We start from the raw sequence: 12673 nt of genomic DNA on the forward strand, positions 1-12673 counted from the left end.
TAGGCTAACTGACCTATAATTTCTTGCTTTCTGTTTCCCTCCTTTCTTGAACAGAGCCGTTAATTTTGTGGCTTTCCAAATCACTGAGAATGTTCCAGAATCTAGGGAATTTTGGATGATTACAACCAATGCATCCACTATCTCTGCAGCCACTTCCTTTGAGACCCTAGGATGCAGGCTATCAGGCTCAGAGGACTTGACAGCCTTTCATTCCATTGTTTTCCTGGTACTTTTTCTTCAGTGATAGTGATTGTTTTGAAGTTCCTCCCTCCACTTTGTCTCTTGGTTTTCTACTATTCGTGAGATGCTTTTAGTGGCTTCTACCATGAACACAGATACAAAATACTTGTTCAACATCTCTGCCATTTCCTTTTTTTCCCCATTAGTAATTCTCCAGTCTGTCCCCTAATGGGCTAACATTTACTTTAGCTACTCTCTTCCTTTTTATATGCTTGTAGGAGCTCTGACCGTCTGGTTTTATATTTCTTCTTTGTGTCCTTCTTAGATGGCACCTTACAAATCCATGGCCACTACCATCTGGAAGGAGAAGTACAGCAGACATGTGCGGGGAGGGGGGGGGGGGGATTTTTCCCTCGTCAGGTGGGCTTGACGGGGGCGGTCAGTAAGCCAACTGCCACCCACAATCGGGGGGTGGACCGTGATTTCATGCGGGCGCGCCAATTAAGGCCCGCCCAGTGTGAAATGCGAGCAGCAGTGCTGCCTGTGTGTGGGGGGTGGGCAAATTCGCGCCTGCACGCGAGTGCGCCCTGAAAATGCTCCCTGAGGCAGCCCTGTGCCTCAGGGAGATGAACATTTTTCAAAATAAAAGAAATTAAGTTTTCTAAAATGTTATAAAACCTGTCCACTCATATGACTCCGTCACACGAGCAGGGACTTGTTATAAATTAAATTTAAAGATATTTATTTTTATTTTTATTTGCTGCTGAAAACCTCATCCCGCCCATGGATGAGGTTTCCTAAAAAATGCAAAGGCCACTTGGCTTTTTCGCCTGTCCACCCACCGTAAGGTTGGACGGGCAACGAAATATTTCTTTCAATTACCTTTTTAATGGCCTTAAAAGGTCTTTTAATTGTTGGCGGGCACACTGCTGACTCCGGTGCGCGCCTGCCGGTCGAAATGTTGCGCGAGTGCACGATGATGTCGGGACGCTCACCTGATGTCATCACCTGTCATTTGACGCTCGGTGTGGTCAGGCCTGCGCCCACCCAACGAGCTAGAAATTCTCCCCATGGGAACACCACCATCTGGAAGCTCGCCTCCAAGCCATCCTGACTTGGAAATACATCGCCGTTCCTTCACTATCGCTGGGTCAAAATCCTGGAACTCTCTCCCTAACAGCACTGTGGGTGTACCTACACCACATGGACTGCAGCGGTTCAAGAAGGCAGCTCACCACCGCCTCCTCAAGGGCAACTAGGGATGGGCAATAAACGCTGGCTCAGCCAGTGACACCCACATCCCATGAGTGAATTTAAACATATTATGGAGAACAATAAACAAATCCTTACCACTTCCCCTCATTGAGAGAAGGGTGGTGAGGGAATGTGGGTATCAGTCACCTTGGGCCATGTTTGAACACCTCCCCCAATTACTGCCAGAGATCAGGGAGCAGATCAATCATCCCCATCTTTTCAGCCAGGGAATGGTGTATGACGCAGAAGGAACATGAACGTGGAAGGATCCGTCAGAAAACTGAGAATGAAAAGGAGTATGTTGGGATTATAAATGGTAACAGCTGGTGTTAAGTACAGGCTGATAAAAACGTATCCAGCCGGTTTGAGAATGAATGATAAACTCTGTTCATGTAGATCTGTAGTGCATCACGTACAGAGTTCGGATGCAGTGAGGTTTGACATAAAAATGTTACATCACACTAAAGTATCCTAACTATGTTCTCTTTGGGTAGGACCAGTACAAAGGACAAGTAATTAAGACACTGTGCTGCCCTGCACTACCCCACCCCATCCCCTGACCTGCCACACAGGCACTTCTAATCCCTCCAGGAGCTTGATGCAAAATTGCTGGCGGCAAATCAAACTACATGAAGGGCATGACAGGAAGTCTCAGAAAATTGTTTGCCCTATTAATCAGCCAGATCTTCAATCCACATCACCCAACAGGGTGGTAAAGCATTTTAGGAGGCTCCCTTATTAGCGACATGTTCTAGCCCCAACTCATCACCTTCTGATGTGGAACTGTCACTGCAGCAACCTTGCAATAATGCCAGCTGACACGGACCAAAACACAGCTTTTCCAGTTTAAGTCTCACGTTCTACACTGTGCACAGATGGAGATTTTATTGTTGTTGTGCCATCACTAAGTGTTACTGATGTGGCCCATGGTGTCAATGGTGTTTACCATATCATGCAATTATAAGCGAATATTAAACTGTGCATCACATTAACATTGAAGCAAGGCACTCACCTGTGTCTATCCCACCTGAGGGATTGCGAGGTTTTGCAGGAGCTGTTGAGAAAATAAACGTTCTGTTACTGGTATGCATTGCATTACTGAGAAACACTGTAAAGCAGATTATACTAAGGCATTATGTTCAGTGTCATTTCCATTTAGCTAATGCAGAGTGAAGTCCCAAGATCATTTAGAAAAACCAAGCACCAGTCCAGAATATTGGGTTGGTTTATCAACGAATGTGCTGCACCAATAGAATGGCTGGATGTCCACAAAGCAAGTTTCCTATCTCAGTCAGGCTGCCAGGCGACAAAATGAGGGATGGGACAGAAAGCTAAAATCTAAAGCATGTCACCTCGGGCTGTTCCTGCCCATCCCCTACCTTCGGTTATTGAGAAGCAACAATGAAGAATACAGATGTAGCAAAAAAAAAGGAAATTAAAAATACTGTGTTTTAAAATTTAATGAAGTCAAATGGGTCTTGTCAAAAAAGTCCAGTTTCTCCTTTAGATGCTTAAAGCTCTGTGTAAAGAAAGACTTGCATTTGCAATTATATATAATCTTTTAGAACTAGTGGACATCTCAAAGCACTTCTACAGCCAATGAAGTACTTTTTGAAATGCAGTCACTGGGGTAAGATAGGAAATGCAGCAGCCAATTTGCAAACAGCAAGCTCCCATAAACAGCAAAGTGATAATGACTAGATAACCTGTTTTTGTGATGTTGATTGAGAGATAAATATTAGAAAGGACACCAGAGTTTCACCCCTGCTCTTCTTCAAAATAGTGCCACAGAATCTTTGCCTGAGCGGACACATGGGGTCTCAGTTTAATGTCTTATCCGAAAGATGGCACTTCTAAGAGTGCAGCACTCCCACAGTACTGCACTGGGATGTCAGCCTTGAATTTTGTGCTCAAATTCTGGAGTGGGATTTGGACCCACAACTCTCTGACCCAGAGGTAAGAGTGCCACCAACTGAGCCCTGGATGATAACTGAAATAAGAGGTGTAGGTTCTATTCTAGAATAGGAAGTACTTTAATCCAAACTTTTGCTTTAAATCAACTCTCTTTTATTTAAGCACAGAATTTAATGCTAAAATGTTGCTGCTGCTCTGGATCTTGATTAGTTATTTTAAAACTAAGAAAATAACGTACAGCAAAACTAAAGCAGTGTGCTACTGATCAAAAAGGACCAGTGTTAGAATGCATGGCACAATTTACTACAAAACTGCATCAGTACTACCCTTCAGGAACCCATGATGTTTTACTGGAGGTACAACTGTTGTATTTCATGTGGTTTGGAAATATAGTCATTTTAGTATGTTGGAATACAAAATCAAGCTCTCAAATGATGTGTGCTGACTATTTAGACTGGCCTTATAACTAAAAATAGAAGTTCATTTCTTGACTAAGCTAAGGCACAAACATGACTCTATTTATAGTATTAGCTATACCAACTAACTGGAGGGGGAGGCTGCACAAAAATCCCCATCCTCAATGCTGGCAAAGTCCAGCACACAGTGCAAAAGACAAAGCTAAAGCTGAAGCATACGCAACCATCTACAGCCAGAACTGCCAAGCAGATGATCCATCTCGGCCTCCTCCCAAGGTCCCCAACATCACAGATGCTAGTCTTTAGCCAATTCGATTAATTCCATGTGATATCAAGAAATAGCTGAAGGCACTTGATACTGCAAAGGCTATGGGCCCTGACAACATTCCAGCAATAGTCCTGAAAACTTGTGCTCCCGAACTACTGCACCCCTAGCTAAACTGTTTCAGTACAGATACAACACTAGCATCTACCCAACAATGTGTAAGATTGCCCAGATATAACCTGTCTACAAAAAGCAGGAGAAATCCAACACAGTCAACTTCTGCTACATCAGTCTACTCTTGACCATCAGCAAAGTGATGGAAGGTGTCATCGACAGGGTTATCAAGCAGCGCTTACTCAGCAATAATCTGCTCACTGACGCTCAGCTTGGGTTCCGGCAGGACCACTCAGCTCCTGACCTCATTGCAGCCATGGTACAAACATGGACAAAAGAGCTGAGTTCAAGGTGAGGCGAGACTGTCCTTGACATCAAGGCAGCATTTGACCAAATATGGTGGCATCAAGGTGCCCTTACAAAACTGGAATCAATGAGTATCAGAGAGAAAACCCTTCACTGGTTGGAGTCATGCCTAGCACAAAGGAAGGTGGCTGTTGGAGGTTGTGATTGTTGGAGGTCAATCATCTCAGTCCCAGGGCATCAGTGCAGGAGTTCCACAGGGTAATGTCCTTGGCCCAACCATCTTCAGCTGCTTCACCAATGACCTTCCTTTCATAAGTTCAGAATTTGGGATGTTTGCTGATGACTGCACAATGGTCAGCACCATTTACGACTCCTCAGATACTGAAACAGTCCATGTCCATATTCAGCAAGATCTGGACAGCATTCAGGCTTGGACTCATAAATGGCAAGTAAGATTTGTGTCACACAAGTGCCAAACAGTGACCATCTCGAACAAGAGAGAATCTAACCATCTCCCCTTGATATTCAATGGCATTACCATTGCTGACTCCCCTACAACCAACATCCTGAGGGTTACCATTGACCAGAAAACTGAACTGGACTAGCCATGTAAACACTGTTGCTACAAGAGCTGGTCAGGTTCTGTGGCAAGGAATTCACTTCCTCACTCCCCAAAGCCTATGCACCATCTACAAAGCACAAGTCAGGGGTGTGATGGGATACGTTCCATTTGCCTGGATGAGTGCAGCTCCAACAACATTCAAGAAGCTTGACACCATCCAGGACAAAGTAGCCCATTTGATTGCCTACCTTATCACCACCTTCAACATTCACTCCCTCCACTACTGATGCACATTGACAGTAGTCTGTACCATCTACAAGATGCAATTCAGCAACACATCAAGTCTCCTTTGACAGCACCTTCCAAACCCACAACCTCTAACTCCTAGAAGGACAAGGGTTGCAGGTGCACGAGACACCACCACCTGAAAGTTCCCCTCCAAGTCGCACACCACCTAGCCTTGCAACTATGTTGTTTTTCCTTCACTGTCGCTGGGTCAAAATCCTGGAAGTCCCTTCCTAACAGCACTGTGGGTGTACATCCTCCCCATGGACTGCAGCAGTTCAAGGAAACAGCTCACCATCACGTTCTCAAGGGTAATTAGGGGTGGGTAATAAATGCTGGCCTAGCCAGCGACACCCACATCCCATGAACGAATGATAAAAAAAGAGTTGACAGTAAAGTTAATTCAGAAAGTATCTTGGAAATATATTATACCAGCAGTGGCAGTTTGATAATTGGAGTTACAGCCACAAGGATAGAGATAAATTTAAATTGTATTATATTTTGATTTAATTAAGTTATTTTTAAACTAACTATTTAAAGTTAACAATAACCACACCCTTCCTGTGTCGTGGGGTTCTGCTCTCCATAGCGCTAAGCCAGTCAACACAGGTCATTTTGATTCACTTCTAACCACCTTCTGTTGTTCCCTTTTGTTCATGTCCCACAAAGGGCAAAACAGGTAAGGAAGGTGGAACCTAACTGAAGAATTGACACAATAATATTTTCCAATACTCTTTGCTCTCTCATTTCTTTCAATGTATAATGTACTGAAAAAAGTTTTTTCGTCTGTTATCACCTTTTTTTTAGAAGAAATTAGGATAGGATTAATTACATAAAAATACATTGAATATATAGGGCACGAACAGGACATCTGACCCAGCTTGTCTGTGTTAATGTTTATACTGTGCATAGGTTTCTTCCCATCTATCTCATCTCAGTCTTTCTGATACCTTTCTCTTACCTTTTCTCTCATGCACTCATCTAATTTCCTTAAGAAAGCATCTAAGCTTTCTGCCTCAGCCATTTCCTGTGGTAGCGAGCTCCATGTTCTAAGCACTCTAAGTACATTTTTCCTTACTCTCCTATTGGATTTATTAGTAACCAGCTCGTCTTTATCAGCCTCTGGTTTTGGATTTTCCCACAAGTGGAAACATTCTCTCCAAATTTACACTGCCAATCCATGAATTTTAAAGACCTCTCACAGGTCACCTCTAAAGAAAATGAGCCGTAACCTGTTCACACTTTCCCCATAACCGCAAGCTCTCAGTTCTGTGAATTTCTTGGCAAATCATGAGAAAATTAAATAAAAATCCTCACATCTCCTACTGTCAACCTTTCCCCCCCCACCAATACACAGAGTGAAGGGGTTACAGAGAGAATTTCAAACAATGCCACAATTGGAATGGCAAGTATGTTTACTGGTAGATCCAACTTTGCATATTGAAAAACAAACGCTCCCTTAATGACTGCAGGTGGAGCTGGCAACCTAGTTGGACGCTTTTAACAGGATTTAGCGACAATATTTTTCAGTTAGCTGAACCAGGCCAAGTGGAAATGTGATTCCAATTAGAGGTTTAACAAGAAACAGAGGACAATAAAAACAATCGCGTAGGTTGGGGTTTTAAGAATCACTCCAGCAATTTTACCATGGGTCACTGATTAATTTCATTCTCTAAGGGGGAAACCCAGGTTCCTTACACACAAAAAAAAACAGGTGAGCTCACTTCACCGACTGTGCTGTTCAGATGCATGTGGATGACAGACCAAATGTTATGTATTTTGTTGTTCTTAGCCTCTGGTATATATATAAAGTATGGCTTCATTTTTTAAATCTCCCACCCTTCCCTGGAACTAATCTGGGAGGACTTTTTGAACGTGTCTGTATGGCGTCAAGTGTGAAAGAACGGATTTTGTAATAGATTTCATGATATGAATAAGAGTCTGCACTGCCTTTCCATGCACCCAACAGGAGGTACTACATAGGAAGTCACAGGCTACACAGCCTATAGCAAGACTTTATCTATATATTTTTTTTTGAAAAATATACTTTATTCATAAAATAACTGGAAGAACATTACAAAGCATTTCTAGATCACCATCACAAAAAGTACAATCAGATTCAACTTTTACACATGGATCACGAGGTGCATCAATACAATCAATGAATATTACAGTCATTTCAATATGGTCATTACAGACAATGAGGCAATGGAATTGGAGTTATCAACATACATCATGTTGCACTCTGAGGTGCTTTAATACAATTATAATACAATTAGTATTCAATTCATACATTCATTTGAGCTGTACAGCCTGAGGGGCTCTCAACAATTCCCAACTCCTCATTGCACTATGGCAGACAGGGTGCACAGCTTTGTGATTTTTTTATGAAGTATATATCCCGAGCAGTTCTGTGACACAGGACTCTGTGCTCTACGGGCTGTTCCCAGGGACACACACCGAGACAAACATCAACTGCAGCTGGAAGATCATCGACTCGGTGAAAGACGCTCTTTGGTCTGCCCGAAACTTGTTGGCCTTCCAGCGCAAAGAGTTGTTCCCGACCGAGTGTTGCAGACTGGCACAGTCCAAGGTCCAGGACTACGTGCTGAGGGACGCACTAAAGCTTGAGGCAGCCGCCGCAGAGGCGCAATGGGGAAGGGTCACTGTCTAAGACCATGGCCTCCATCCTATGGAACTGGTTGCCAGGAATTCACATCTTGTTTTATTGCCAATATTTCTTGTTAACAACAGTGCAGCGTTCCAATGATCTTTAGAGACATGTAAGACAGACTCTTCTGTTCTTAAGTCTAAGTTCAATGGCGGGCGCAGAAGTGGGAGTGATTTCCACTGGGGAGAGCGACCTTACGTTGGTCAGCTCATTAATATGCATCCATGCAGAGCATAGCAAATCTCGTGATGGGGGCGGGCAGGAAGTCACTGGGCTTGAAGGTGCCGTATTTTAGGGGCATGCGGACAGCCATTCACTCACTGCAGACCGGGAGCTTCAGTCTGGTCCTTCAACGCTGAAGGAGAATGTCACAGAGGAGAAAACAACGCGTGGCCCCATGTCTCTGGAGACTCTCCTCCAAGCCGCCCAGGAAAGGCAGGAGGTGCTGTTTCCCTGGGATGGCAGCAGGAGGCCCTCCTGTCTGACCACGGTGGCCTGGACGTACGTTGCAGTGGGAGGTTAGCACCCACACAGCCCAGCAGAGAATCACCCAGTAGCGCTGGAAAAGGATGAATGATCTGCTGAGCTCCACCTGGTTAACTGCACCGCTTACTTTCACTGCAAACTGACACTCATAAGGGTATTAGGCAGCCTAAGTGTAAGAGTGGGCAGGGATGTCAGATAGGAGTTTGGGCTGCAGCACTCACCAACAGATCAGACAACTGCACGGAAAGTGTGCCAGCCGCTTCATGCTCTCAATCAGTTGCACAAACAATCTGCTTCTTAATCACATACTGGGGAGGGCTCAGCAGCTGCCACAAACATACATGCTCCTGAACAGCTCATGCAGCCACTGGAGTGACAATCAATCCTTCTGTCTTTCTACAGGCGAATAACATCCACAAACGGGAGTGCTCCCGGACCAAAGGAGGAATTTGGACATTTGAGTTCTCTCCCCGTATGAGGAGCTGGCTGAGAGATAGCCGGGAAGGAGCAGGACCATGCAGTGCTGAAGGCAAAATAGAACTGATCCAGGTAGCCAGTGAAAATGCCTCCAGTCTGCAGTTGTCAGCTGCGCACAGATTGAGACATTTAATTAAGAAGCCAACTTCCAGGCACAAACAAGAAAACGGGGGAGGCCATTAACACAGACCAATGCCAGCCCCAACTCCATCCCTGAGGAGGATGTCTCAGAGGATGCACCATCAGAGTGTTTACCTGCACCTCCATCCACGCAGATACAATCGCCTCAGTAAGTGCACGTTCTATAGAATCTTGAGATCACGCTCTGGTGAGCACGTCACTGATACGGGTCCACAGCTGATGGAGGAAGTGACAGCCGAGGTCTCTTACACTGCTGGAGACCAGCCCCCTGCTCAGCCCCATGCAGATGATGAGCCTCTGGAGTTGGCCCTAAGAGACATGTTAGAGATGCAGAGTTACCAGAGGCCATGCACAGACTGGACCAAAGGTGGAGGAGTCAGTCCATGTTCTGTCTGATGTCGTAGCTCTAGCATGCTAGGCTGCCTCCATGGAAAGGGTGGCGACAGTCTTTGAGAACCAGGTGCAGCAGAATGCACAGTGGCTGCTGGAAATGCGCTCAAACCTGCAATCCATCACAACAGCCATGGGTGCAGTGCAGCACTGGCTAGGCGAGAGGGGCAAGGAGCACCTAGACCTCCCTCCAGGTGCCCCTTGTCCTCAAGGAGTCAGGGAAGTGTCATCGGGCACCCACAAGGAGAAGCACCAGTCAGGCACCCACCGAGGCTGAATCCCAGGATTCTTCAAGGGTGTCCTGCCACTTAGCCTCCCCTCTGTTAGTGACCCCATCTCCTCCATTGGGTCAGGTTGAGGAGGGTGCACCTGCACTTGAGCACCAAGGATGCCTGCCAAAGTCACCACAGTCAACAGGTCATAGCAGTCAGCAGGCTGCCTCCATCTCAGCTCCAGATGTCAGATTGGCTGCACCAAGATTTAGCGGTAGGCAATGAAGGATTAAGAAGTATTGAAGACACACAGGTGGCACGAGTGTACAATCATTGTATATAGATTTGGCACTTGTAAATATATGTTCAGGTGCACTGTTTGGAAATTTCCTGGATGCCATTTTGCTGCTAGTTGCTTCAACAGTCGCAGGCATTTAAGGGTCTGGAGCGTGGGCCCTCATCAGAGTCCGATACTGAACTCCTATAGGATCTGTTCTCTCACATTATCAACATAGTGATTACTCAATAATCCCACATGTGCATGATTAAGCACTAGCCAATGTGAAAGATTATTAAGCACTAGCCAGCGTGCTGCCTGGCCATGCATCAGACAAGCCGCTGCTTGCAGCTCAACATGTTCAGACCTCTGAAAATGTGTTCGGTGGGGCGCTACATCTCCTGCTGCTGTTGCCCTGATGTCAGATGTGGATGGATGCCACGAGTACTCGAGGGGTGTCAAATCTGCCATGTGAGTGGCAAGGGACAGTGCAGATGCCATTTCAGGGCCAGGAGAGTGAAGCTCTACACTGTCTTATTAACAATAGAAAACCAGAGGCTGCCCTACATTTCTAGGGAAAGCTGTGATGGGCACATTCAAACGTTAATGATCTTCCTTGGTGATTTGTCATTTTGAGCTAACATGCAGGTGAAGATTGTAAGTAAGGAGGCGTCGGGCATACTAGACTTGATGCAAGGGTGCTTTTGAGTGTAGGATTTAAAAGGGGTGTGTGGAATTGACTGAAGCTTTTGTCAGACCTCACATGGAGATTTGTTTGTTCTGCTTGTCTCCTTATCAAGGGTGGCAGTAGATCCCACTAAATGGTTTGCAAACAAAGTGCATCCCACATCATTGCAGGACAGGGGGTTTTAGTGCATGAGGTGAGAGAGAGTAGAATGGGCCTGCGTGCTGGGTGTGCTGAAGACTGTGAAGCTATCCATGTGAAGCATCAGCAGCTCTAACAGGCCACTGCAGGGTCCATTCAGGAAAGAAGTTTACCTCCGCTGGGGCACCCACAATGACGGATCACAGTCTCACACTAATGTGAAGGCCATCGAGGACTGAGATTTGTAGGGGTCTCTGCATTTGAATGTAGGAGGGTTGATCAGTGAGTTCGCGGATGACACGAAAATCGGTGGGGTGGTAAATAGTGAGGAGGATAGCCTTAGATTACAGGAGGATATAGACGGGCTGGTCAGATGGGCTGATCAGTGGCAAATGAAATTTAATCCGGATAAGTATGAGGTGATGCACTTGGGCAGGACAAACAAAGCACGGGAATACACGATGAATGGAGGACCCTGGGAAGTACTGAGGATCAGAGGGACCTTGGTGCGCATATCCACCAGTCCTTTAAGGTAGCAGGACAGGTAGATAAGGTGGTTAAGAAGGCATATGGGGTACTTGCCTTTATTAGCCAAGGGATAGAATATAAGAACAGGGAGGTTATGCTGGAACTGTATAAAAAACTGGTTAGGCCACAGCTAGCGTATTGCGTGCAGTTCTGGAATATGCATTACAGGAAGGATGTGATTGCACTAGAGAGAGTGCAGAGGAGATTTACCAGGATGTTGCCTGGACTGGAGAGTTTTAGTTATGAAGAGAGATTGGATAGACTGGGGTTATTTTCTCTGGAGCAGAGGAAATTGAAGGCGGACATGATTGAGGTGCATAAAATTATAAGGGGCGTAGATAGGCTAACAGGAAGGAACTTTTCCCCTTGGTGGAGGGATCATTAACCAGGGGGCATAGATTTAAGGTAAGGGGCAGGAGGTTTAGAGGGGATGTGAGGAAGAATTTTTTCACCCAGAGGGTGGTGGGAATCTGGAACTCACTGCCTGAAAGGGTGGTAGGGGCAGAAACCCTCATAACTTTTAAGAAGTGTTTGGATGTGCACTTGCGATGCCATCGCATACAAGGCTAATCCCATACAAGGAAAATGGGATTAGAATAGTTAGGTACTTGTTTGACCGGCGCAGACTCGATAGGCCGAAGGGCCTTTTTCTGTGCTGTGGACCTCTATGACTCTATGATTTGGAGGGTCCAGAGTGGTTTTACCTCAGCAATCCATGGTGCAGGTGAAGCACTCAGCAGGATAAAGATGTCAAGGGATACAAGTTTACTCTGAGCGATCGGGGGCAGGAGCACTACCTTCCCTCATCAACCTGCAGGAAGGAGCGATCTTGAGGGGCCAAATGGTGTTTTCATGCTGCCCCTCCCTGTGGACCCATCTATCTGGTTCTGCCTGAAAGAGCTCTCTGCCCGAACGGCCCTCCTTTTGGGATCAGGTGTGCGGGTGACATGAGTGCGTTGCTTCCGAGCTTAGATTTGATATTGCTTCCAAGTTGCCATGCACATGGGCTTTGTGAGGGTAAAATCACAATCCTAGTTGCAGGTGCCCGAAGTGGTGGGAGAACGGAGTGCTGCGCAGGTTCTAGGTTCTAATGCACACATTTAGCAGCAGGGCTCTGCCTATTATTGTAATTTGGCGGATGCAAAGGATCAATCCACCAGCAGGGCTGACAGTAATTAGTGCAATTTAATTCAGCTATCGTAAATCAAGGTACACTAGAGAAGAATAATGTCTGTAACCAGAAATGTGCTGAGACCTTCCAGCCAGCAGAAGATAGAAAATCAAAAAGTTAAAGAAATGTGTCGGCAGCTTACTCTGCCTGGAATCTGGTAGCTATCTGTTACGGGCCTATCTGTTACGTTATACCCAT

At 45.7% G+C, this 12673-nt stretch overlaps 1 protein-coding gene across 4 annotated transcripts in view; it reads right to left on the reverse strand.

Moving 5' to 3' along the window:
* Nucleotides 1–12673, reverse strand: part of LOC121282161 (CD99 antigen-like protein 2) — a 162523-nt gene that overhangs the window by 41926 nt on the left and 107924 nt on the right. For all 4 annotated transcript variants that reach the window (XM_041195694.1, XM_041195693.1, XM_041195692.1 and 1 more), the window contains exon 3: nucleotides 2447–2488. In XM_041195694.1, coding sequence (XP_041051628.1) covers nucleotides 2447–2488 — 42 coding nt within the window. The remainder of the gene's footprint in view (nucleotides 1–2446; nucleotides 2489–12673) is intronic.

The sequence above is a fragment of the Carcharodon carcharias genome, chromosome 9, assembly GCF_017639515.1.
Source record: "Carcharodon carcharias isolate sCarCar2 chromosome 9, sCarCar2.pri, whole genome shotgun sequence".
NCBI classification, from domain to species: Eukaryota; Metazoa; Chordata; class Chondrichthyes; order Lamniformes; family Lamnidae; genus Carcharodon; species Carcharodon carcharias.